Raw genomic sequence first — 27,792 nt, forward strand, 5'->3', positions numbered from 1 at the left:
CTTCTTAAAAAGTAGAACATGGGGAAAATCTTTAACCTTGGAGATGGGAAAGGAGCAGAGTTTCTCCATTCTAAAATGGGTAAAGTGATACTAAGGTCCTGGTCCTGATTCTTTCTTGAGAAGCAGGCATAACTGGCTAAACAGTGATATGCAAAGCTTCTTGCAGGAAGCTTTAGGGAAGGTGTCATATCTTTAGTTCTTGGGGCTTTAGAAAAAAATGTTTTCCCACCCATTAAAAATGGAGTAGGCTCCTTATTTTGGTCTGAAAGAATGTAAGCTCAGGTTTAGAATGGCAGTGCTAAATACTACTGTAGTCCCATATTTGTATAATGGAAAGTGAGGCATTCTTATTTTCTGCACCTCTGGTTGAAGGGTGGGGGAAGCCCCAGATGTCATATATATTTCTGCGTGCTGATAAAACAACCAAAATAAAACCCATTCATTCAGCAATCCAAAGAGTTGTAAGCAAACTGTTTGGCTTCTGTGGTGACTCAGTTCAGCTGGAACGCTGTTGGATTGTTTTATGGTAGATGTCACTGATGGACATTTTTACTATATTGGATTCTTCATAGGGAAGTGAGTTCCTCCTGGAGCAATAGGACAGACTCTGCAAAATACCTCTTGTTTTAACTTATTCCAGTGTCCTGGTTTCAGCTGGTATAGAGTTAATTTTCTTCCGAGGAGCTGCTGCAGTGCTGTGTTTTGGATTTAGCATGAGAATAATATTGATAAGACACAGATGTTTTAGTTGTTGCTAAGTAAAGCTTACCACAGTTTCCCACACCCTTCCAGTGAGCAGGTGCACAAGATGGTGGGAGGGAGCATGGCCAGGACAGCTGACCTGGGCCGGCCAAAAAGATACTCTGTACCATAGAACATCATGTTCAGTGTATAAACTGGGGGAGTTGGCCAGGAGCTGCCAGTTGCCCACAGGGACAGGCTGGGTATCAGTCGAGGTGAGCAACTGTGTTGTGCATCACTGTTTCTCTTGGTTTTCTTCTTTTTCTCTCTCTTTTTGTTATCTCCCTTTTCATTGCTGTTATTCTTGCAATCGTTATTATATTTTACTTTATTTTACTTTTTAAACTGTTCTTATCTCAACCCACAGGCTTTACCTTTTTGCCATTCTCCTCCCCATCCTGCTGGAGGTGGGCAGGGGAGTGAGCGAGCAGCTGTGTGGTACTTAGTTGCTGGCTGGGTTTAAAGCATGACATCCAGTAGTTTGTTCATCATTGCCTGCTTGTATCAAGTGTTGTGCAAGGGAATGTTAAGCAAGGAAGATAAATGGGCCTTCTGCTAGAAGCAGGGAAGGATATTTGAAATATTTTGTCTCCATACCATTGAAAGCCTTCCATGCAAGCCAATTTTGGTGACCCTGTGAAAATAGTGGTTTCACAGGGAAAAATAAATGTAGTCTTACTTTAAAGACAGTAAGTCATGAAAGTATTTTGGATTCTGTCAGTCATATCTAGCCCTGACAGAATTTTACCTTGAGTGCTTTGGAAATTTTACTACTAATTCCTGGTCATCTGTTTCATTTGCATATGAATTGTCATCTTAGAGGTATGCAGGCTACTTGTTTCCTCAGGAATAGTGAGATTTTTGAAGATATGTTGTCCAGTTAAAAAGTGGCTTTTTAACTCCTGCTCTTCTTGTCATCTCTGGAGTTTTGTGAAGTAGAAGGGAGTTGGGAGTTAAGGACAATATATATTTCATGAGAAAAGATACTTGCAAGTTACTTTGATCCTGATAATGGGAAAAAAACCCCACTACTGGGGGGTTGTAGTGTGTTTTGTCCACGTTGGTCATATTCTGAGGAAATTTTTTACTGTTGTGTAAATTATCTTTAGTTAGTGATGGGATTTCAAAGATCAGAGATATTTAGTATACATTTTCTTTTTCTATCAGATGTGAGTTTTCCATGTTTGTGTAAACATTCACGTTTGCTCACATTTTAAGTAGCTATGCATATGGTTTTTCTGGATCTTAAGAACTGTTTAAAGATCAATCCTTACAATAAAACATGTTAGAAGTGTATAAGCAGGAGACATTGTTGCTTTGTAAAAAAATTCAATGCTGTTGTAAACAAAAAATCTAAGTTACACCTCATAAAAATTATCTCTGTAATTTTATTATGAACTCCAAAAAGGATTTTATATTGAAGAAAGCAATAGTCTTATTTGGGGATGGGAGAGAAGATAATGATTTTTTTTTTCTGACTCCTCCCTTCCCCTACATTCTGGTAGCTATGTAATACAATTTTGATTGGACAGATTTTTCCTGGGTATTAAATAAATAATAATCATTTAAAGACAAGCATATTTTGAAAGCATATACTTGGCACCCTGGAGGGCAGCCAAGTTTGATGTTTTATAGAAACAGCATGTATTTTCAGCAGACAGAGGGTAGGGAATACACAACTTATTTTAATTGCTTTTTTGTACGGTGTGTTAAGAACCTTTCAAGTCAAATTGTTACACATGTGCCTGTTTTAACTCTTCCTTGCAGGTCTGCTTCTCCATCAGGTCAGCATCATTCTCCCATATCCTCCAGACATCACTCCTCTTCCTCACAGTCAGGCTCCTCTGTTCAAAGACATTCTCCTTCCCCACACCGCAAAAGAACTCCTTCTCCATCCTATCAAAGGACAGCTTCCCCGCCTGCAAGGCGGTCATCTTCCCCCTATCCCCCCCACTCTTCCTCTCCACCTCAGAGGAAGCGAAGTCCTTCGAGACACCGATCTCCTGGAAGAGACAAGGGAAGACACGATCGTGATCGGACTTCACAGTCTCATGACAGGCGCCATGAAAGGCGGGATGGTATGAATGAAAAATAGCTCTTCAGAATCGTTTTTATTTGTTTGCAAATTGCATTTTGAAACTTGATTTTTCAAATTGTGGCATTGTCTGCACCAATCCCAGGGGATAGGGGGTGAAGAAAATACTGGCTGTGTTTTTTCTTCCTGTGCTGGTTGTGCTGATTGTGCTGTTTGCAGGTACTGTGTATTAAAGTACCCCTGGTAGAACTGCTTATGTAGGCTCAACTGATTGTAGAGGTGCTGTAGGTATCTACATAGGTGTTCCTTGTATCATGCAATGGTGGCGTCAGTAGGTGATTTTCACGGCAGGGTACTCCTAAGTAACTATTACTCTTTTCTGTGAGGTGCCCAAATCCAGTCCCCACTGATTGCTGTCTACTGTCTTTGTAATTGACATTAAGTGAGGTGTGTGCAAAGAAACAGCCATTCCCTCTGGAAATCTGTAGAGCTGTTTCAACAATATGTGATGAGTAAACATGCTGTTTGCCTTGACAGACGGATTACAAAGAGTACGTATGTCAGCTCTATTTTTGGCTGGCTGTAAACTTACCTTCCTGTAGCACTAATATTACAAATATGTAATAAAACCCCAGAACAACAAAAAAATAAAAACCCCAAACTCAAACCAGCAGATTTTAGCAGGTCATTGAGGCCTTACAGGTGGTCCAGATATACCACAAATTTTCTGAAAGTGTGTGTGTGTGTGTATAGAAAATAAGAGGAATTTATGATTGGAGGAGTAATAACCCTACCTTAAAATTATTGAAGCGCGCTTGCTCTTTAGTATGTTTGACATTTATTGTTATTATACTTAATGTCTTTTGAATGGGTAAATATTTGTAGAGATCCATATTCACAATAAGATCTTTAAAGCTTACTAAATGTATAGATAGATAACCCAGCATGATCTTTACATATTAATTTTGATTCGCTAAGTGTATTTTGACTATGTTATTTTAGTCTTATTTGTGTGTTAAGTGTATGCTTGCTCTGATTAAGCTGGGTATATAACGTTCTTTTGAACATTTTACAGAAACAAGAGGGAAAAGAGAAAAAGAAAGAGAAACAAGAGACGATCGTGATTATGACCAAGAGCAGAGTACCTCCAGGGACCATAGAGATGACAGAGAGTCTCGTGATGGAAGAGATCGGAGGGACACAAGAGACACCAGAGATCGGCGGGAGCCACGGGAATCCAGAGATACTCGAGACTCCAGAGACACGCGGGATTATAGCAGGGATACCAAAGACAGTCGTGACCAGAGAGACTCGCGCTCCACACGAGACTCCCATGACTACAGAGACAGAGAGAGTCGTGATGCCCATAAAAAGGATGACCAGTATCAAGATGACTTGCGCAGCTATGGAAGATCCCATGGCAGAGAGGAGAGCTCTCGTGCTGAAACAAGGAATGACTCCAGGAGTGACTCCAGAAATGAGAGCAGAAGTGATAGGACTGGCAGAAGTCGAGGCAGAGGTCCAGAATTATCTGACAAAGGTATTGTGTAATTTAAAAAATTCATGTGTCTCTATCATTGAAGATGGAATATTTGCATTCATACTGCCTTGTTTGATATTTGGGATGCAAGTACTGCCAAATAGTTCATGCTTATAAAACTGTGTTCAATTCTGTTGTCATTAGACTAAAACTGCTATGAAATTTATAGCACTTCTATGTTCTCCATTCATTAAAGTGGCATATCACTGGTATTCTGCCATCTTATTTTGAAACAAAGCCTAACCCTTACATCACTATTTAATGTTTCTGCAGCCCTTGGTTTTCCCATTGGCTACAAACACGAGTAAGAGGCTGATGTGTACTGGAAAATTCGTAGGGGGTAGTGCGTTTCAAAGCCCTGGGCAACAGATTTTTTGTGCTCTTTCAAAAACAATTGCATGTCTTAGGTGTCTGAAAACCATCTTTCACACACACCCACCTCTCCCTGCCTCACCACCTTGACTCATTCGATTTCCAAAATGTGTGACTTTAATCTTTAAAATGGTTTCTGAAGTCTGATGCATTTTAAATAATAATAATAATACTAACAACTTATAATAATCTATTTTTTATTTTGCTTTTTCAGGCTTGTGACATTTTCATTAGGGAAGTGATATACAGTTTTTACAGGAAGGATGATCTCTGCTTTCTCTGCCTATTCTTGCTGCACTGTCTGCTAGCTTACAGCCTACTCAGAAAAAATGTGAATTGGCTTTTGGACTGATATTTCTAGTCAGGAGACCTTGTACCATGACCACGGGATGATGATGTAGAAAGTCTTGATTTTGCAGTTTGGAAATAATGACTTTACAGTTAAAACATGTGAAATTTGAGTTGTTGGTTAAGTAGAGTTTGATGTTACAATCTTTATGTCTATGAGCAGCTAAGTCAAATTTATTAGATGTTGATGCATCAGTTGGTATAAGATATCAGCGGATTTCCTTACATGCGGAAGCTCATGTTTTGTGTTGCTACATCTCCATTAGGAAGTCGGGGGACTAGAGGATCCCAGGTTGATGGGCACAGCAGTAGCGGAAACTACCACGACAGCTGGGAATCGAGGAGTAGCTATGCTGATCGGGATCGCTATGACAGTCGGGATCAAGCACGAGATTCCTCCTTTGAAAGAAGACATGGTGAACGGGATAGACGTGACAACAGAGAAAGAGGTATTTTAATGTCTGTTTTTCCACATCCATCTGTAGTCAAATGTGCGTGTGCATGAATGTGTGTGTTTCTCTTTCCTTCGTTTTTCTTCCTTGTTCTGCCCCCACACCAATTCATAAGTAGCTCATCTGACACCACACGCTGACACTAATCCTATTCTTGATACAACTTCTGTTATATATGTTCATTCATTGGCCTTGTATACATGAATGCTGTTGCCTTTCCCCAGCCCTTTGGCTAGATTTTGGCATCTTCTGTGTTTATTCATCCAAGTAGTATTCAAACAAACTAAACTTTAAGGCGGGGGCTTTCATTGTACAACTTCATTGTAAAATGTTTTTGCCTCCTCCTCCACTTCATGTGCGTAAGCACGTTAAGCTGAGAGTCCATGTAAGCTTGGAGTCATGATTGCGTTTCGTTACTGGTTCTGTTTGTTGGTATATAAACACTGTGCTTTTCTGCTGTAAATTGCTTGAGTGTGTTTTGGGGAAGGCCTAAACTAGATTGACAATTATGGACTGCTTACTACTAAAGTAAGTGACAGTTTAAATTTATTATGCATTCAAAAATTTATTGTCTGGAGAATTTAATAGTAGTGAGTGCTTTGCTGTTGTCAATGATAGTTAGCTAGTAAGTGTTGATACCAGTGATCATGAAAAGAGCATGCATGACTTTTTTTTTACATAGTGAAATATTTTTTACGTAGCAAGATGTCAGACTTCTGTACCAGCAAGTGTACTGTGTTTGAAGGGTTGAAGGAACTTAGTAGCAGCTTACACTCTGGAATATATTTGTATTGCTTACCAATTAAGAGAACCGGAGGAGTCAGGGAAATGAAAATAGCATGAAAATTAAAAGAAGAGCTGTGAAGACTAAACATAAAATTATAGTGGGTTATTCTCTGTCTTGAGTTTTGATTTATGGGTGACAGATACATTCTAGCTGCTCTGTAATTTCAGTTTTTCAAAGAGATATTTTGCATGCCACTGTGAAAGATACTTTTTAGCCTATTGAAACAGATCTGTTGTTGCTTGTTCTTGTGAAAGGCTCTGCTTCAGATTCTCATTTTCAAGGCAGGATTTCAACAAACCTAAGCTTCAGGCTTCCTTTTTCGTGTCAGCTGAAAAATCCTGAACACTGAATGTGTCCTGGGGGTTGGCTTTTGCAGTCTAGCTTTCATCTCTTTCATCTCCCCAGCCCAAATAAATCCTACATATATATAATGTAATTTTGTGCCCTCATATCCTAGCAAGTTCTTAATTTTTTAAGAAAAACAAACATCCACCCCAAAAAAACCAAACCAAAACCCCAAGCCAAGAGGAAAACCTTGGAAATAAAAGCATGTAATCACAACAAAATAAATTTGTAGGAGAGAAGTTGCTTTGAATGGGTTGTATTTCCCATGGGGGGGGGGGGGCAGGAAATATAAAGAGCATGAATTCAAAATTTATTGTCTTCTTCCTTAAAAATTTAGATCACTTTTTGTAATAGTAAATCCTCAGAGTTACAATTTAAGACACTTTCCCTAATTAGACTACGGTTTTAATATCTGTCATTCTGAGAAAAATTGAGATATATTTTGGTTGGTACTTAGTTCTGTGATATGCAAGGAGTATGATTTTAAAATGCAAGCTTGCAAATTTGAGCTGTCTATTCAACTAAGGCAAACATGGGAGTGTTCCAAACAACCACTGGAACAGTACTTCAAAAAATGAAGTCACATAAGAAGTGCTGACTTCTCTGCATTTAATTGTCTAATACATTTGCACTATTTGATTCACATAAGACTTTCATGTGGATGTTTTGTCACCAACACTGACACAAAAAATAGGAGTTACAGAACTTCTTTATAAAAATCTAATATTTAGTGTGCACAGTAAATCATATTACAGTGTTATAGGCCCATTAAAAGAATGTGAAACCGGTTCATGGAACCAATCATATAGATTGATGGTTTTACCTTTTACCTTTTTAAAGAGGCAGAAATGTCACTCAACTTTGCTTTTACTTTTACCTGGTAACAGGGGAGCACTAAATCATTGTTAATTCACTCAAGAGATGAAAATTGATTAAACTGATGGAAATGCATGTTTTATTGATTTAGTTCTGTCCAAACTCTGCCTGCTCACACCTAGTGGACATTGTCTCAATTTGTAGTGAGGTGCACTCTCAGCCTCAGAGTAATGGACTGAGAAATACCAACCTCTATTCATGCAATCTTTTTCCTCTTTTATATGGTGCTTTTATATATATATTGTAGGAAAAAAGTTTTATTGATTTGTTGTGGCTCAAATACTACTAAGATGAGCATAGAAATTGGTATGAAGTAGTCAAAACCTATAGAAATACTCAAAAAATATCCACAGTACAATGAACAGTATATAGAGAAGTCTGTGCAGAGTAAGTATAATTGGATAAATCAGATTTCACTGTCCTTCTGGGTCAGTCATTTTCTACGTGTTTAGTTTTTCCTCTGTCTCTAATCCACTGTCTGAACAACAACCTCAGATTCTAAGCTGTAAGACTGCAGTGAACACAAATGAAAATTTTTAGCAGTTCTGCTTCCCCTATCTCATCCTTGCCTCTCCATGTCTTGTGGATTTGGTTGTGTTTCTGTGCAGGGATCTCTTCTGTGATGAGACAGCCCAGTATTTCTAATTTTGCAGAAACTTCTACTCTATGTTGTAAACAGCTTGAGTCCTTGTAAAGCACTTGACTCCTAATAGATTTAGGAAGTAAAATCTTTGTACAGAAGTCTAAACATACCTTATGCAAGCCATTCCCTGCTTTTTAAGATCTTATACCAGATTTGGAAACATTGGGTAATGCCATACTAATAACTATACTGTGAGGCATACATTTGTCTTTTGAGGCCATTCAGAAAAATCTGGTAGAAAATTAAATATTTTTTTTGCAACTTTTGGTTAAATAAGTAAAGCCCACCTCCTAAATGTTGAAAAATTCTTTCAGAATTAGTTCTGCTTTTTGTCTTCCTTCCTCCCTAAAGGGAGTATTCAAATTTCTGCAGGGAGTTGCTTTTCATTTAATGCAAACCAAGATCTAGATTGTCAAGGCTCTTTTAGCGGGAGCAGTCTATATCTGTTCAGCACTTAGTAATCAAACCTGCTTCTGTTTACAGATCAGAGAGCAGGCTCACCGGTACGACACCAAGGACGGAGTGATGATCTCGAGCGGGATGAGAGGAGAGAGGAGCGAAGGGTGGATCGGTCTGATGACAGGAGAGATGAAAGGGCCCGGGAGAGAGAGCGGGAAAGGGAGAGGGACCGAGAGAGGGAAAGAGAAAGAGACCGGGAAAGAGAGAGGGAGAAAGAAAGAGAGTTGGAACGAGATCGTGCTCGGGAACGGGAGAGGGACAGAGAACGGGACAAAGACAGGGACCGTGAGCGGGACCGAGACAGAGATCATGACAGGGAGAGGGAACGAGAGAGGGAGAGGGAGAAGGAGCGGGAGCGAGAGCGGGAGGAACGCGAAAGGGAGCGAGAACGGGAGAGGGAACGGGAGCGGGAGCGTGAAAGGGAGAGAGGTCGAGACAGAGACAAAGAGAGAGACCGCCAGAGAGACTGGGATGACAAAGAAAAAGGAAGGGAAGACCGCAGGGATAAGAGAGAAGATATTCGAGAAGAAAGAGGCTCAAGAGATGTCCACGATGAAAGAAAATCCAAGTGAGTGGATCTAAATGTTACTTCAGTCAAAGAAAGAAAAAAAAGGCAGTCTTTTACTGTTGAATTTGGTAAGTTAGTAGACAGGGGAGTATCTTAAGGAAGCAGACACCCTGTTTATGCCTAGGCTTGGTCTGGAGCTGTGTCTCCCCTGCATCTGTGTGGCACATGCTGGTAACCCCCAAATTCGTTCTATGCTGGTGTAGTCTAATGTTTTGTTAATGCTGAATCATGGATCTACTTGTGAGCTAAGAGTTGAGTCAGACAATGTAATTTTCCCTTCTAAGTATGCTTGCACTGTCTTGCCTTTAATAATACAGGCATTCATGGAAACAAAGTAGAAAACTGTGGTACATTTTGAAGCCTGAAATTCAAATAACAGTTAACTAGGTCAGGGTTTGTGACTTTGTTAGTTAAATTTCTTTGGAGTATGCATTACCCTTTGCTCTACTAAATTTCCAATACCAGAAGGCTACCAGTGAAGGCATGAACAATATCCCAAGTATATGTGTTGTGCTTCCTTTAAGTGCATAGCTATTACTTGGAATGACAACTTAGAAAATTACAGAACTTCATGGCATCTTTAAATATCTTCCGTTTGAGGTGCTTAGACGTCAGGGATTGTATTGATGATAAACTCAAAGAATCCTGAAGAAATTTGATGGTGCATGTTCCTTCTGCAGGAAGCGTCACAGAAACGAAAGCAGTCCAAGTCCCCGTCAGTCACCCAAACGTCGCCGTGATCATTCTCCTGATAGTGATGCTTACAACAGTGGAGATGATAAAAGTAAGTGGGAGTGGGCTCTCTCTGCAGCTGGACCCAGCTTATCCTCTGTCTATGGAAAATAACTTGCAATTTTAAATAGAAAAAACACGGGGAAAGTTTTGTAAGTGTTCCCCATATTTTTATGAGTACTACCATTTTTCTTCATCTTTATTTGTCATTTATCTTCATTTTGTCACTATGTATTATGTCTGCCAGGTGATAGTGACTTCCACATCTCCTGTTTAAGACGCATGTTTACCAAATTGGAAATTGTCTGTTGCTGCTGCAGCAGTGGAAAAGCATAAGAAATCTAACTGAAGTAATGGATTATGTGTTTTACTGGACACTTTCTTTGGCATGCAGAAGACAGCAAATGCTCACACGTTCTCCTTCCTACACAATAAAAGCACATTCTTTTTCACATTTTGCAGATGAAAAGCACAGGCTCCTGAGCCAGGTTGTGCGGCCACAGGAATCCCGGTCACTGAGTCCCTCTCACGTCACAGAGGAGCGGCAGAGCCGCTGGAAAGAAGAAGAGCGAAAATCGGACAGAAAGGAAAGTTCCCGACGCTATGAAGAACCAGAGTTTAAAGAGAGGATTTCTTCAGCAGATAAGCAAAGAGAGCAGCCAGATGCTTCAGAAGGCTCCCGGTCCAGGGTTCAGGAAAGTCTTGGACACCGTCCTTCTGAGGAAAGAGATGCTTCTGATAGAATGCATGATGACAGCAAGAAGAAGTCTAAGATACAGAAAAAGGCCACAAAGAAGAAGAAAGATGATGACAGTGGGGTGGAAAGGTATGCTAATGAATCAACAACTGAGGAAAGCCAGGTCTTTTCCCCTAAGAAAGGTCAGAAAAGGAAAAATGTGGAGAAAAAGCGGAAGAGATCCAAGGGTGATTCTGAAGTTTCTGACGAAGAAATTGTTCCACATCATAAAAAGAAAAAAGGCCCAAGAACCCCGCCTGTAACTAAAGAAGAATTGGTTGAAGAACCACCTGAGAAAGCTGTGGCAGAAGTCCCCACAAAAAGAGAAGATACCACATTTAGTGACTGGTCAGATGAAGATGTTCCTGAACGTGGTGACATTGTTGTTCCAGAAAGAAGCACTGAGGATTCCCATAGGAAAAGTCACAGGACAAGGGGAGAAAAGGTTGAAGCCCCTCATGTTACTATAGAGGATGGACCACACCGTAAGCCTGTGGACCAGAAGCGCAGCAGCAGCCTCGGTAGCAATCGGAGCCATGCCTCAAGCAGGCTTAGATCCCCCTCCAATGAGTCAGCGCATCGCAGTGGAGACGATCAGACCGGACGGAAGAGGATCCTGCACAGTAGCTCCAGGGATAGGGATAGGGACAGGGAGAGGGAGAAGAAAGGCTTAGAAATCACTGAAAGAAAGTCCAGAATTGACCAGTTGAAACGAGGGGAACCCAGTCGCAGCACATCTTCAGGTAATGAGATGCATTTTAGTGAGACTGACCTGTCATTCTGTGTACAAATCCTAAATTGTTCTTGGATGGCTCTAATAAGTGTAACAGGAGAGGGAGGTGCTGTCTGCCTTTCACTGTAAAACGAGAATGAATTAAGATTCCTGCAAGTGTTAACATATTTGAAAAGCTGATTCTCAGTGGGCAGGATTACCATTTTGTTTACACCAAAACATTCAGTTGGATTTCGTTCATGCTGTCTGGGGAATAAACTAATTTGTAGGACAAAAAAAATGCACAGAGGAAATGCTTGTGCTAACAGAACATTGAGGTAGTTCTATCATCTAAATAATGTTCTTTAATTCATTATTTGCATTGATTTTGGTATGGAAATTCCTGAAATTATGCAAAATTAGGTAAATTTTTCATGGTTCCTGTTAGGCATACTTTTAATGCACGTGGAAATCATCTTTGTTGCAAATCAAAATAGTCACTTTTTTAAAATGTGTGTAGTTGCTGTGAAAAAAAAATAGGTAAAATATTTTAAAACTGAAACAGCATCAATACAAAAATATCTTCTTCCAAAATCATTTTGGCTCTCTGTTCTCCTCATTGCTACATGCCTGAAATTATTTTTCTGAATTTATCATTTGTTAACTAAGGCATTCTTAGCTTTTAGAAGACATGTTTTAAAAATTTTGAATTTTGAGACAATTCTTTTTTCTTTTTTTTCCCCCCAAGCCTAAATTTCTGAGTTAAGATTGTGTACCTTCTGTTGGTTTCCATCATAGTAGAAATAGCTGCTAAAATTCTTTTTTGGAAGTGGGAGAAGTTACCCCATTTCTAAGTAAGGTTAAATCTTCTAAGGCAATCTGAAAGCTTTATTAATTGGAAGATGATGCTTTTGAGAAGTGTATTTTCATACCCAAATCTTTAAAATGCTTTGGTCTGGTAAAGTAGTGTTACATTTATGTGTTATAGTCATGCTTATATTTATGATCTTTCGTGCAGATCGTCAGGATTCAAGAAGCCACAGTTCAAGAAGAAGTTCCCCTGAGTCAGATCGTCAGGTTCATTCCAGATCCGGGTCCTTTGACAGCAGGGAAAGGCTTCAGGAGCGAGATCGGCATGAACATGATCGAGAACGAGAGCGAGACAGGAGAGAGGGGAGACAGAGAGACTGGGACCGAGACGTGGACAAAGAGTGGCCAAGGAGCCGGGAACGAGAGAGACTCAGGGAGCGAGAGAGGGATAGGGACAAAAGACGGGAGCTGGAGAGGGAGAGAGACCGACAGCTGCCTGATACTGCTGAAAGAGAGAGAGAGAGAACTCTTGACATCTCCTCTCAAAAGGAGTCAACAAAGCACAGTGAAACAAAACTGGACAGAGATCACGAAAAAGAGTTTGATGGTATTTGCCGGGATTCAGCAGCTTCAGAGAAGGAAAAACCAGACAAAGATTTAGGATCTTTACAAGGCTTTGAAGATGGAAATGAGGCTGAAAAGGTAGAGAGTTTAGAAGGTGAGCTATTCTGGGAAAGAACCTGGACTAACAAAAACTTTATTTTTTCTCTTTTAGCATAGTGCTGAACTGAGCTATATTAGAATAATTTTCTACTGAAAGCCTTATTGGCTTCAACTTCTCTACTGTGGAAGCAGACAATGAGAGAGATATCTGATGAGCATCTTCCTTAGTGTTAATTGTGTTAGTGCTGTTTCTTAATTTCTAGAGAAGTCTTGAGGCAAAGAAGCATAAATTATCTGAGATATAATTTCACCAAAATGTAATGTTTCTGAATAGGCAAGTTGCTAAAAGATAACACCAACATTTGATTGGCTTGTTACATCATTGTAAGACCTATTTCTTACTTTGGAAGTGACAGTTAATGAGTGGGGGGAAAAAAAAAAGTGTGGACTCGGAACAGGTTTTTGGTTTTTTTTTCTGCCAGAACCCAATTATCATAGAAATGGTTGTCTAATTAGTAGGTGAAACATATGTATGGCTTAGCACAATAGTCCAAAAATAGCTTTCCTGAGGTAATCTTAAGAAGTGCAGCTTCAGTTTGCTGGTCTTAATGGTACTGGGGAAAGCATGCTTAGAATTGATAAATAAAGTCAGCAAGGGGCAAACACTGACAAACTCCTAAGAGTTTGTCACATGAATTAGAAGCTTGAACTTTGCAAGAATAGGGAGTTGGGGAGTGCTTTTATATGAACAGCATAAAAGAAACAAGGGTCTAAATCCAGAGTAACTGGTGTATGTTACAGTTATGCTCATTGTGTTTGCCATTCTTAGTACCTGTAGTGTTCATTGTTAATTTGGGCAGTTAAATGCTGTCTCAAGAGGATGGTGAGGAATATTTAGTACTTATGTCTCCTACCTGATTACTCACAAAGTGGTCTTTAGGTTTGAGAGACCCTATTGAGAAAGTTTCATTTAAGGAGATTATCTGCGGAGTGGAAGCACTTGACAAAAATAGTATTTGAAGTGAGCCTGGAAAAGTCTGCTTTTGCTACAATAGACAGAATTAACTATTTTTAAACTAGAGGAAAAGCATGGTATGATAAATCTGAGAGTACAATGTGGTATCTGCAGAAAAGAGGTGTAACAAAAGGCCATTTTTGGGTACATTACCAGTTTCCAAGAGGGCACCTGTAACCAAACAGGCTGTGCAGGTTAAATGTGTTCTTAGTTCCAGCCTTTCAGCATACTTGTTTTAGTGTGTATTCTTTTGTCTGTTTTTCAGAGGTTGTGTTCTAAATTCTCTGAAGGTTATCATCTGTAGGGAGTTATGGTATATTTAGGATTTTTAAATTTTTTTTAGAAAAATAAATCTATTTTGTAAAATATAAGATGGCATTCCATTTTATTAAAGTGTACTGTTAACAGCATGGTTATGATTTTCTAAGGTTTAGTGTACTTCATTGTCTTTCATTACTTTGTAACTCCTGTTTACATTGCTCCGTTCAGCTGGTGTGTTGAGTTTTTAATGCAGAATTAATATAAAAACACATTTCCACAAAAGAGTGGTAAAAGTAATGATTGGATTATACTCTAGAAATTATCAAACTTTGTCTTGAAATTCAGAATGTAAAGTATTTTTTAAAAAAATTATATATTGAGAACTATGAATTATTATTTTAAATTTTTTAATACAGTTAATTGTTAATGGGTCCAGTCGTGTAGTACTGGAGGACTAGTGTATCTGGTAAATCAGTGTGGATGCAGAAGATGGATCTTACAGGCCATGAATATTTGAAGTTGTAAGACAAAATGAAATCCAGTGCAGATCACCTTATTCTCCTTTCTGAAAAGGAAAATCTTGTTAGAAAACTAAGTACCATTTCCAAATCTGATGATATTAGGGAGGTATCTGGTATTTAGTTGGCCAAATTACTGTAGTGTATTGTCTAACAAAATGTGTCAGAATATCATTAAATTATCTTAGTGTTTTGAACCTTAATGTGTTTGCTTTAGGAGTGGGCTTAAATAATGCCTCAGATGCTATATGCTTCCTCCATAGCATTGCCAGATGGTCTGAGTAGTTTGTTTATGCTCTGCTGGCACATCTTTCACTTGGTTTTTCCTTGCTGATTTTTAGGTTAGTTGAGGTGGCTATTTTTTTCTTCCCCTGCAAAAGCAAACTTAAAAAAAAACAACCCAAAGAATAGGGGAAAACTTAAAATGGAAGCAGCTTCACTTCTGGCTTAAGGGAGCTGGAAGGTACTGGAATAGTCATCCACACAGGAGGATCCCTGTAAATTCTGTCCTGTTTGTGTGGCACGACTCATTGCTAGTACCCATGTTGGAGAACCATAAGCCTGAGTTTAGAGCAATAGGATTTTTAAGTGCTTGAGTCAGATCTTTCAGTCTTGGAGATGAGAGGATGTTCATTTTGTGAACTGCAAAATTCAGTGTTTGTCTTGTGTTCACAGGTCCTAAGGAGTATGTTTCCACATACAGCATAGGTATTTGTGTATGCAGATAGTATGTGGATGGATAGGAGGGGTAACAACTAAAATAAGTTCGGCATGGCTTTCTAAAAGCTCTTCTTGTGACTGCCACAAAGAATCTAAAATTTTGTGCATAATTGTTTCATTCAGGATACCTGTTGCCTTTTTGTATTTTGGAGTTTTGTTACTTCTTTTAGGAGTTTGGACTGAATCCTGATTTTGGATTAGTGTGCTAAAGCATCTGAAAGACTTTGTGGCAGTAACTTAGATTTTTATAAACTATTTATTATTATAAACTACATGTCAGATATCAGATAATCAACATGTATGTTGTGAAAATGGCCTTATCTGAGCAGTTTGACTAATACTGCACCAAAAAAGTGACCAGTGTATATAAAATTCAAACTGCCACATTGTGTATGGGAGGAATAACTTCACTGTTTCTGTGGGTTAATACCAGCTTTTATGTTGAATCATACTTGTTCCTAAAAGCTAACAGTTTAGTTTGCTAAACCTTTGTCTTCAGGCAGTGTACAACATGTTTAGAAAACAAATACGATTGCTTTAAAGCTACCCTATATGTCTGTGTCTGTAGGAGGAGAGGATGAAGCCAAGACTAACGATGTGCAGTCACTGGGGTCTGGTGCTGGAGAATACGAGCCAATCAGTGATGATGAACTGGATGAAATTCTGGCAGGTGATGCTGAAAAGCGTGAGGATCAACAGGAAGATGAGAAGATGCCTGGTAAAAGTATATCAACCCCCCTTTGTGATTATTTTAATAGAAGGATTAGATCAGTGTACATATAATGCTGTTGTGATGTTGACAGTATTTCTGAATTAGGAGTGCAGTCTATGAGCAGATTCTGTCTGTGCTTGAATGCTTTCCAAGTGCTCTGGGAAGAATGGAGTTGTCTCGTTGTCCTAAGTTCAGCTGAGTATTCTGGGCTGTATGAACTAGCTTTCTAAAGCATTTAATTTGAATCTGCCTTAGCATGTTCAGTTGTACTGTGACTTTTGTGAATGTGTAAGTAATATGTCCAAACCTGCTGGCTAAACAGGGTCTGAGCAACCTTTCACAAAGGGATTGCAGTAAAAATGAAGCAGAGTATTAGGCAGGGGTTGGGGTTTTTTAATCCATACAGCTTTGCATTTCTATTTCTTTTTGTATTTCTCCTATTTTCCACCCATCCAAGTGAGTTTTGACATTCTTACCTGAAGGCTCCAAGAGGACAACAGAACAATGTTCATCTAATATCTGTATTGCTTTCAGGAGACAGCTGTGTGTGCAGCATGTGAAATTAATCAACTGTGGTAAGGGGTGATGATGTGATAACTCATTCTCTGTCAATGTTTTTGCAGATCCAGTGGATGTTATAGATGTAGACTGGTCCAGTCTTATGCCAAAGCAGCCAAAAGAACCACGTGAGCCTGGGGCTGCACTTTTAAAATTCACACCAGGTGCTGTTATGTTGAGAGTTGGCATTTCCAAGCGATTGGCAGGACCAGAGCTCTTCACCAAAATAAAAGAGACTTGCCAGAGAGTCTTAGAAAAACCTAAAGGTAATTTCTGCAGGGATTAAACTGTCTTTTGTGTATAGTGAAAAAGTCCTTATGAAATGTGCATCAGTTTGTTATTTTAGGTTTCAAAGACCACAGAAAGTGTATAATGAGTATTGTGTGAAAATTTCAGAAATATGATACAGCAGCATGTTAGTCAGATTAGTGTTTTAATTCCAGCAATGGTGAGGAGGTCTAAATTAAAAAAACAAAACAAAATTGTTTTTATCTTGGGGTAATATTCTTTTTGGGAGACCATTCACACTTTCTTAGCCTTTTATATGAACAACATAAAAGAAACAAGAGTCTAAATCCAGAGTAACTGGTGTGTGTTATGGTTATGCTTATTATGTTTGTCATTCTGAGTAAGAATTACCTGTAGTGTTCGTTGTTAATTTGGGCAGTTAAATCAAATGCTGTCTCAAGAGGATGGTATCACCAGTTTCTTAGAGAGCAAAGTATCTTTTCCAGTGAACTAGTAGTAGTATTTCAAGAAAGAAATAAGATTTCTTATTTTTATTCTGAGGATCCTTCCTAGAATTCATAGATAGGAGTTTTGGATCAGAATGAAGGCACTAAGTGAAATTTGTATGTTATACCTCTACTAAAAGTGGGAAATTCAACAATTTTTACAGGTTTGGAATTTGGATAAAGTATGTGTCACAAGACCTGCATGATAAATGGGATGGGCCTGAATTGTACTGGTGCTGCTTACTGCAATTCTGAGTGTAAGCAGGGCTTTTTCATGAGAAAGAATACTAATTTTTCTGTTTCACATCCCAGGAGCCAGTTGAGCTACTTGCAACAACTTGCATGGTAGAATGGTTCTTTTAGGACTGTGAAACATTTGCTTTTTCTGTAAGTTCTCTATGCAGATTATTGCAGCATCGAAATGTTAGAGAATTGTGGCTTATAAATAATAGTATCTGCAGAGCTCATGGGTTTTTTTACTCTCTAAATTCTAGTTCTTAATTTGAAACAATACCTTTCACTTTACATTATTCTTTTCATCGTTGTCTTGTTAACCTCACAGTCTCTCAGATAAGTGGGGGTAAAAAAACCCCAAAACTTCTCTTAGCTGTGCTAATCTCTATCAATGTCACTCCTTGCTTGAGCCATTTAAATCATATAATTGTATTAATTGGGAGCTGTTACTACTGCTCCTATTTTTCTTTTTCTTTGAGTCAAATAAAATATTGAGTCTTCCTGAGTATACAAACTGATATAGAAAAGGTATGAACTATGTCTCTCCCTGTAAGCTCTAATTTTGCTGGGTACTTCAGCACTTCTTACCAGGGATTCCTTGCAACAGCAACTGCGCTGCAGGATCACTCCACCTGTCTGTTTAAAATGATACCCGAAAGAATCTCAGCAATCCTTGCATGCTTCCCTAAAAATGAAGTCCTTAGTGATAATAGGAGGCTCTCCAGCACTGCCTCTAGACTGTCTTAAGTATACTTGGATTCAGCATAACTTTGCTCTGGAGAGGAAGGGGGATTTGAAGTGCCTCTCTTGATTTCCCTTTGGTGTGTGCAGTCTCTCACACATCAGTTCCTACACTTCCAAGTGTAGGCTTTCAAGTGTATGCACTTCCTGTGCAGTCTGCCAGGTGAATGTTCTCTGTATAGAGATTACACAGCTACAGCACATATATTCTAAAGAAAAGCACAAATAACGGTGTCCTGAAAACTGAAAGAATCGGAGCTAGATGTGTTCAGTGTGTGAAACAGTGAAAAAGTAGCATTTTCACTTTGGACTTTGTGGTGGTATAATTTGTCTCCCTGTCTTATTCCTGAGGTTGGTGTTCCCTTCCTTGTTCTTGTGGAGGAACAAATTGAAAAATTTCTGGTAATACTATTAAGTGCAGAAAGAAAGGAAATGATACCTTGTTTCAGGGTGTGCTTTTTAAATTATTTTTTCTTTGGAAATAAAAATCTCTATGTGATGGTATTGAGATTTGTGGCTGACTTGCCCTCTATTATATGCAATTGTTCCTTTAAGGATATGGACATGCTTACTTGCCTGATATTCTCAGCAAGCATCTGGCACCTGAGAAGACTCTGCAAGCTGTCCATGTTACCTCTGAAGTGGCCTTTTTGTGTCTTGACACTTATTTCCATTTTTTGATTGTCCATTGAGATTGTCTTTGATTTCAGTGCAGTTCTCTTTAACCTGCCCTTCATTTAGTGCAACTTTCTTGTTTCTTTTCACCTTGTTTAAAAACTTGTATAAAAACTACTGATCTTCATCCAAATTCTGAGTGGTTTAAAAAATGCATTTTTGTCCTCTTCTGCATTCATTCTGCCAAACTGCCGGAGCAGTCTTTGCTTTTAGATGCTGTGTTTTCCCCCAGGTTCTTGCCATCTTGAGTGAGGCATTAAATTCTCTGCTGAACACCCAGCTTTACTATATAGAGGCAGCTGGATTGGACTCAGCCACATACCTTTCCAGCTTTTTTTCTATTACATGATAATCTTCCTATTTATTGTAAAAGGGCTATAAACCAATGAGCTGTGGTCCACCCCGTGCGTTCTTTTTGTCTTTGCATTTCATAGAAGCAGACTTGTTGGCAAACATGAGTCACCTCAGAATCTGTCTTTTCTAAAAGTGTTTTTTCTGCATGCTATTTCTTCTGGTAAATGTATTGAAGGACTGGTCCTGTCACCTTGAGTACTGTTAAATGCTTTAGGTGAGCTGGTAGGAAGGGGTAGTCCTTTGGCATCTGCTGACTTGTTCTCCAGGTTCATCCACCACAAGTGAAAGAATTATTCTAGATAGTTGTGTTTCACTTCTGTATAGCCATGCAAAAACAGTGTTGACACTGGGAGAGTTACATGATGTCTTGCAAAGAAGTGGAACTTAGGTACTTTATGATTAATGCAAGTGGTAAACAAACAGCTTTTGTCCATCACACATCTGACCGTAAATCATACCCCATCTTCTGTCCAAAGCTGTCACTCAATTTTTAGGCTTCCCAGTGATTGCTGTCTCAATATTGCTTTCCAGCACTGAAACTAAATACAAGGGTATTCATCCTTCCCTTTAAATGGTGAAGGATTTATTCATGTTATTTTATAAACTCAAATACTCTTTTTTTCCCAAACCTTGATATTGTTTAGAAGACAGAAATACAAATAGTTATATTTTCATATTACTGTATGTTGCTGTTCAAAAATGCCATATATATATTGATCTGTGCAAATCTCAATTCTTTCTAGATGCAGAAAACCTTTTTGAACATGACCTGGGAGCACTGAACATGGCTGCACTTCGCCGAAAAGAAGAGAGAGCAGGTCTTCTCAGCAATCTGGGTCCTTGCTGCAAAGCACTGTGCTTCCGCAGGGATTCTGCAATTCGTAAGCAGCTCATGAAGAACGAAAAGGCAGGTGGTCTGCTTACAGTGCTTGGTCGAGGTGTGGTGGAAACACAGATTCCCCTAAGCAGAGCATTTCTCTTGGGAGATAATTTTTGTGTTTGTTGTTCGGAAGCAGGTCCAGTCCTTTAAATAATAAACACTTTTATTTAGAGAGGTTATAGGATGTTTATCTTTTAGGTAGAATGAGAGATTAATTTAAGTTTGAGACTAGAGCTAGGTTCTGTTTCTTATCATTTTGGGGTTTAAATTCAGGAGATACATTTTCTATATTTAAAGAATACATAATAGAAATAATTAGGTAAAATACAATTTCAAAGGTAATTGTTTAATAACTTTCATGCTTATGATTCCATGTGAGAATCCAAGTTAAAATTAAAACTTCTTGTATGCTAGTAGAAAAATCATTAATTCTCCAAGTCTTTTCTAGTGGTATGATTAGTATGATTAAACCTCTAATTACTGAGAGTACTTGAGGTTAATTTGGTGTTACAAGACATTGTTTTCAGGTCTTCCTTTTTTTTAATTTAATTTCTCATTTCAACAGGGTGCAACGAAACAAACTTACACAAATTCCGCAGCAATGGACAGTGACTTGTTACGGTTGAGCCTACGGTTATTCAAACGAAAGACTGTGTGCCAAGTTCCCGGGCAGGAAAAGACAGAGGACAGCAAAATTCCACAGCCAGCTCTCCAGCAGGAAGTCTGTGTGACTTGAGGAAATGGCTGCAGTGGCGCTTCCTTGTTAATTTCTCACTACCAGTGTTGGTGTTGCTGTTTAGAACTGGTGGTTGGAAAGCAGCTGTAGAACATGGAAGGAAATACTCCATTTGTACACAGTTAAGAATATTGGGTTTAGATGTGGATAGGAGTTAAAAATTAAGACTTCTGTGTGAAGGTCTCTGCAACTTTTGTAATATTGAACCTTACACTGTAACATAAACCTGTTTTATGGTGCCTCAAGTGTAATAATGTGAAGATGTCTGGATTTAGCAGTTTATAACATCAACTGATATTAAACTGAGGAAAACCATCTGTGTATCTTTTTCCTTATTATGAATGGGTATTTCCACCATCACCTTGGTCCCTCAGTACACATCTTGAATTTGTTACATAGCTGGGAGTCTGTTTGCCTCCCTTTTCCAAATCTCTTTCTTATCACAGTAGCCTCTGGTGTGGATTGGGACCAAAGTCTAGCTCTTTTCCATCTTTAACATAGATTTCCTTTAATGTAATTTCTGGACACGAAAACCTAGTCCAGTCAGTTAAGGCTCCCTTTCTTGTTGACGGAAGAGAAAGTTAAAAAAAAAAAGAAAAAACAACCCAAAACCAACCACTTCAAGATTGATGCAAGATTTATGAGCAGTTTTAGGTGTCTATATTTATGAGACTAACTGCATTTTGGAAATGCTGGCTGCTTTCAAAATGGACTAACTAGTGCACATTGAAAAACACCTGTAGGACAGCACAGTCATTGGTCACAGCCAGCAGGGCTTTGTGTGGGAGCCTGCTTTTCAAACCCGATTTCCTTTTACAACAAAGTAACCCACCTGGTTGATCAAAGGAAGCTAGTTGATGTAATCTTTCTGGATTTCAGTAAAGCTTTTTATACTGTTTCTCACAGTATCCTTCTGGATAAAGTGCCTGGCACACAGCTGGATAAATGCACCATGCAATGGGTGAGCAGCTGGCTCATGGGTCAGGTACACAGGGCTATAGTGCATGGGGTGACATCAGAGTGGTGCCCTGTCACTAGTGGGGTTCCATGGGGCTCCATCCTCAGCCCTGTGCTCTTCTTCATTAAGGGCTAAGTAAGCTTGCCAGTGATACTAAGTTGGGAGGAGCTCCTGATTCCCTGGAAGGTAGAGGGGCTCTGAAGAGAGACCTCAATAAATTAGAGATGGGCAATCACCAAACATACGAAGTTCAACAAGGGCAAATGCCAGATTCTGCACCTGGGATGGGGCAGCCCTGGGTGTATGGACAGACTGGGGAATGAGGGGCTGGAGAGCAGTGCTGTGGAAAGGGACCTGGGGGTCCTGGTCGATGGCAAGTTGAACATGAGTCAGCAGTGCCCTGGCAGCCAGGAGGGCCAACCCTGTCCTGGGGTGCATCAGGCACAGCATCACCAGCCAGGCAAGGGAGGGGATTGTCCTGCTCTGCTCTGCACTTGGGCAGCCTCACCTCGAGTCCTGGGGACAGCTTTGGGTGCCACAGTATAAGAAAGACATGGAGCTGTTAGATCGTCCAGAGGAGGGCAGTGATGATGGTGCAGGGCCTGAACAGAAAGTCCTATGAGCAGCAGCTGATGTGGTCCCTTGGTCTGTTCAGGCTGGAGGAGACTGAGGGGAGACCTCATTGTGGTCTTCAGCATCCTCACGAGGGGAAGAGGAGGGGCAGGCATTGATCTCTCTGGTGACCAGTGACAGGACCAGGGGAAACAGCATGAAGCTGAGGCAGGGAGGTTTAGGTTGGATATCAGGAAAAGGTTCTTTACCCGGAGGGTGGTTGGGCACTGGAACAGGCTCCCCAGGGAAGTGGTCACAGCATCAAGCATGACAGAGACCAAGAAGTATTTGGACAATGCTCTGAGGCACAGGATGTGACTCCTGGGGTGTCCTGTGCAGGGCCAGGAGTTCGACTTTGATGATTCCTGTGGGTCCCTTCCAACTCAGGTTGTTCTGTGATGTATTTTACATTCTGTTAATTATCAGGGCAGATCAATCCTATGCAGCAGCCTGAGGATGTTTCACAGTTGCTGAGTTGCTGGATCTTAGCTGTAGAGGCAGTGACCAATGATGGTTTTGCTGATTATTAAGATTTCAGAGGTGTGTTAGGGACTTGTCATGCCTGGGCTCAATTTTCTAAGAATTGTTTTCTTCTGTGGGATCTTTGGATCAAACCAGTAAGGTATCTTTAGGTAGTCTGTGGTGTCCTCCATATGAAACCAAGACTTCTAAAACCTCAGACTAAGTCTCTGTATACATCTCTATACTTTCCTGTCTTTAAACCTGAACTGTTGCTTTGAATTCTGCTCATAGAGGATGGAAAAAAAAATCCATAGCTATACCTTGATACTGGCTTGCTGCAGAGCAGCTTGTTTTCATTGTTGTCATTCAGGATGAAAATGAGTTACAAACCACTAAATTTTTTGACAGTTGGTTTATATCAGTTTCTTATCCTATTTCTCCACTTGGAACCAGCACACTGAGGTGGGATGTTGAGTGTGCTGTCTCACAGCAGATCTGTCTCACAGCTCTGTGATTGCTGACAGTTGTATTGGCTTCAGGCAAAGGCCTAACTGTGAATAGCAATTCAGTTCAAATATGGAGATTTCTTACTATAATGCTTTCTGTAACACCTAGTACCTAAGGGTTCAGTAAGATGTTTGTACACTACGTTTAAAGAATTGTTGAAGAAGACATGAGGGAGTTTTTATTTCTGTTTTTAGTTCTATTTTTTTAAGTACCCACACAGGAGTGTATAGTACTCATATCAAATATAAATGACATGAGAATTCTCTTATTAAACTGTGTGACTCAGGCAAAACTATTTTTATGTTTTTCACTTGCTGGACATTTTTATCTTGCTAACTATTATTTTTAATGTCATTGGTGATTTTATATATGCTTACAAAAAAATAATGTCTTAAACACTGTAGTTCCTGAGCAAGAGTTAACCAATTCTATTCAGCATTTAAATGTTCTCACCTGTTTTATAGCTACAATAATGCTGCCTTTAAGCTGAAAGTATTAGATCATCGCTACCAATTATGCTAAAGCCTATTTTAACCTCTGTCTCTGAAAGACATAAAAATGTTTGATAGCTAGAAACAGCCTTATCTAAGACCACAGTACACAAAATAGATTAATGGTGTGGCATTTAATTACACTGTGCTTTAAATGCTCTTCCTGTGAAACAGCCAAGGTGTATATGTGCACTTAGTTTGGAGAAGAATATTTCACATTACCCTAGGAAATGCAAAATAAAGTAGGTCTGATGGGCTGCTATGAGTATCTCCTGAAGTGATAGTGTCCCATCAAAGCCAGTGCTGACCTGTACCATCATTTGTTGGTCTTATACAAAGAGCAGTGCTGAAATTGCCTCTTACACATCTTTGTTTTAATTCAATTTGCAGCACTTATGACTGCAGGAGTATGTTACAGTACTGGCAGAAAATATACAAGTTCCTATGGGAAGCACTAAGATTTTTTTCAAGCATTTCCCATCACCTGGCAGGAATTATGTACAGGTAGAGCTGTACAAATGTGAAGGTCCTGTGTATGAGTATTTTGGTCTCCACGATTTTAACTAAAAGTAATGTTTAGTTTGCAGGGTATATAAGTTAAAAACCGTCATCAGGTAATTTTATGACAGCTTTAAGAAAAGGAGAATTGCTCACATCCCAGTTTCAGAAAAAGGCATGAAACTTGTCTGAATTGCAGACTTTGCTTTAGGAACTCCTATCTTAGGACCTTGCACACCTTCCCTGTGTTGATCAGCATTCCTCCGATGGGTCCTTTTGCATCTCTTCTTTCTCCCCATTTCTCTCCTAGCTTGATTTTGGGTGGAAAAAGAGTGGGTGGAAAAATTTTAGTCCATTTCACATTTTGCAAGGCTTCAGTAGGGTACACAAGAGTCTGTAATATTTCAGGCAGTGGGGCTGAACGTGTGCCTTGGGTGCCCTTTTGTGCTACGGCTTCAAGTGTGAAAACACAGAGAAGCATCTCTCCCTACTCAGTTTCTCCTTTTAAGCTGTGGCAGCAACTTTAAAGCCGTCCCTGAACCAGATTAGAGATGTCTGCCCTCTCTGCTGCTAAGCTCATGCTGTGCCTAGTTGGATGATAAATTAGTTTTAAGCATCCCTGAGGTGCTACTGGCACGTGGCGCTGCAGAGCAACGAGTTGTGCCTGTGCTGGTGGAGGAACCAGGCTTTCTCCCTGGTGAAACGCTGGGCCCAGCTCCTGCAGCCGGAACGCATTCACAGGCAGAGCAGGTTTTTAGAGCCTCGAGATACAAATGGGACTATGACCTGTACCTTGGGGTAGTGTCACATTCATTATCTCAGAGTACTTTAGGGCTACTGCTGCTTCAGCTAGTGGAGGGAGATAGGGGTTTTGACAGTAGGCCATCTGCACAGTGTACTCAAAAGGCAGAGTTTAAACAATTCTGCTAAATAAAGGCTTTTATTTGAATTGTCTTGATGCAGTTGTTTTCTCCCTTTTCTGCTGTAGGGATGCCCTTCAGCAGGGAACAGGCTGTCTTGAGCTGTTCTGCCTCTACGAGGCAGGACACAGCCTATGTGTTCAATTCCATTTGCTACCAGCTAAAAGAGTTCAGGAACCTCTTGTTTTGCAGTAGCAGTCAAAGTCTGTTTTCCAAAGGGTTTTTACTGTACAGGTCTTAGTTTTAATGCCAGTTGGAGGCCCAAGGAGATGGTACCAAATGCTTGCTCTCGGTGCACGCATTATAACATAAGTAAGGGATTGTGGGCAGTGTGGGTGTCCAAGGTTTTTTGGATGCAGTTTCAGGAAACAGCTTGAGAATGGCAAATGAACTGTTAAAATAATAATAAAAAAGGTCTAAACAAAGCCCTAAACTCCAAAGTAAAGCAATGTAACCAAACAGCAGGATTTGAGGAGTTTCTTCAACAACTAGCCTCCAGAAAATTTGAAAATTTGTCCCATCAAACTCAAAAAAGGAGACCAATCATGTGGGAGAGACAAGTGCTAAAATAGTATTTAGTGGCCAAATGCCTAGAGTTTTATGGAAGAAGACTGGTTTTGTACTGAACAGCCAGTGTTATTGCCTCTGCCCTATCAGCAGGGATCAACTGATGAAAGAGGGAAGATAAACATCTTCTGGGAATGCTTAATTTCATAATACTTGCTTTCACTGCTGGGGATGCATCTGCCACAGGCTTGCTTTCTTTCCTTAGTGATGAAGTTGAGGTATTACCTATAAAGAGTGAAGTGTCAGAATACATGTTAGTACAAACTGCTGAGGCACAGAGCAATGTGCTGCTGGATTTTAAGTGTATGTTCATGTGTGAAATGTTTGTGATGGTTGCAGGCGTGCAGTTCCTAACCAAGGGAAGGCTGAAGCAATGGGTTTTGGATGAGGATTTTAAGAAAGCTTGCAGCTTTTTGTGGAATGGAAAGTGTTCTTTCTCATTGGCTTAGTGATTCAGTTCATTGTTTGGATATATTATGGGTATGAGGAATGCTTGGGGCACTGCATGGAAAGTACTTGAGGAAGAGAATAAGAGAAATGGGGCACAATTTGAGTAGCATAGGTTGTTGTTTTCAGCCTGGGAGTGTGGCTTCACACTCCTAGAAGCCAGGAGGTCACTCATCAGAATGATGGAGGCAGAAGGATCTAGGTGTGCTAAGTGAGCACATGAAGCACTGGGGAAATAGCTCTGGAACCAGGCCATGTGGCTGTAACATGGCTCCAGATGGGTGTTTCCAGCAGGGAGAGGAGTGGTTTTACTACTCTGTGTAGTACCTGCAGGTTCTCACCTGGTCTGCCTCCCTATGCTTTCAGAAGCTGGTTTCAACCTACAGACACAAGGAGCCCTAGAAATGAGAAGCATGGAATATGAATTCTGTCTTCTGAAAAACTGAGAAATGGGGAGAAAAACTGAAGGTCAGCAAAAGAATGGGTGGGCCATATGTACTTTTAAGATGCCCATATGTACTTTCAAGACGGCTATTGGGACCTGAATAGGTGCACACAAGATTTACCTCCTCTCTGAGTTGCAAAGGTGCTTTGTGCCAGCCCAAAACACGCAGTTGGCTCTGTCTTAGACATCGTGCCTGCATCTGTGCCTTGCATGCTCACAGAAAATGTGCTAGCAAGAGGTTTCAAAGGACTTCTGAAACGTCTCACACAAGGTTAGTAGGAAAAAATTAAGCTGCAGTGAGAGGAGAATAATGACATGAATTTAAAATTAACTAGAAAACAGAAGGTAAAATAGAGGATTAAACGATCACGTCTCATCACAAACAACTCACAGTGGGTGACCTCCCTGTACATTTTGTGATTTGCGAAGGAACTGACTGAGAAGCAAGATGAGAAAATTTGCGAATCACGTTTACAACCGGAGGGAAACCCAAAGAGATGTGTTTGCTGCCATGTAGCCCATTCATTTAGCTCATTTCAAGTCCTTCTACCAGTCAGCATCAAGATGTCCAAAGTGACTCTATTTGGTTTGCATGGCATGGGTTTGGTCACACGGATGGCTTCTGTGAGAAGCTGCCAGAAGCTTTGCCCATGTCCAGCAGAGCCAGTGCCAGCCACCTCCCGGACAGACCCTCCACTGGCCAATGCTGGGCCCAGCAGTGACATTGGTAGCACCTCTGGGATAGCAGAGTTAAGAAGAGGGAGGAAAAAAATCTGTGCCATTATAAATGGAGTGATAATATATGAGAGTCACCAAGGTCAGTGGAGAAGGAGGGGCAGGAGGTGCCCCAAGCGCCGGAGCTGAGATTCCCCTGCAGCCCCTGGTGCAGGCCACGGGGAGGCAGCTGTGCCCCTGCAGCCCATGGGTG

The 27,792-nt window shown here is 40.1% G+C and overlaps 1 protein-coding gene across 1 annotated transcript in view; it reads left to right on the forward strand.

Moving 5' to 3' along the window:
- ZC3H13 (zinc finger CCCH-type containing 13) overlaps nucleotides 1-21,272 on the forward strand; it is a gene marked incomplete at its 5' end in the record, with an annotated part of 46,811 nt that extends 25,539 nt beyond the window's left edge. The window contains 11 exons of the mRNA XM_082277822.1: nucleotides 2,509-2,819; nucleotides 3,852-4,316; nucleotides 5,303-5,485; nucleotides 8,623-9,166; nucleotides 9,847-9,950; nucleotides 10,361-11,377; nucleotides 12,365-12,874; nucleotides 15,902-16,057; nucleotides 16,669-16,869; nucleotides 20,085-20,248; nucleotides 20,787-21,272. Of these exons, the coding sequence (XP_082133948.1) occupies nucleotides 2,509-2,819; nucleotides 3,852-4,316; nucleotides 5,303-5,485; nucleotides 8,623-9,166; nucleotides 9,847-9,950; nucleotides 10,361-11,377; nucleotides 12,365-12,874; nucleotides 15,902-16,057; nucleotides 16,669-16,869; nucleotides 20,085-20,248; nucleotides 20,787-20,957 (3,826 nt within the window). The 3' untranslated portion in view covers nucleotides 20,958-21,272. The remainder of the gene's footprint in view (nucleotides 1-2,508; nucleotides 2,820-3,851; nucleotides 4,317-5,302; nucleotides 5,486-8,622; nucleotides 9,167-9,846; nucleotides 9,951-10,360; nucleotides 11,378-12,364; nucleotides 12,875-15,901; nucleotides 16,058-16,668; nucleotides 16,870-20,084; nucleotides 20,249-20,786) is intronic.
- Between the last annotated feature and the right edge of the window lie 6,520 nt (nucleotides 21,273-27,792).

Source organism: Coloeus monedula, assembly GCF_965178545.1.
Source record: "Coloeus monedula genome assembly, chromosome: 3".
Lineage (NCBI taxonomy): Eukaryota > Metazoa > Chordata > Aves > Passeriformes > Corvidae > Coloeus > Coloeus monedula.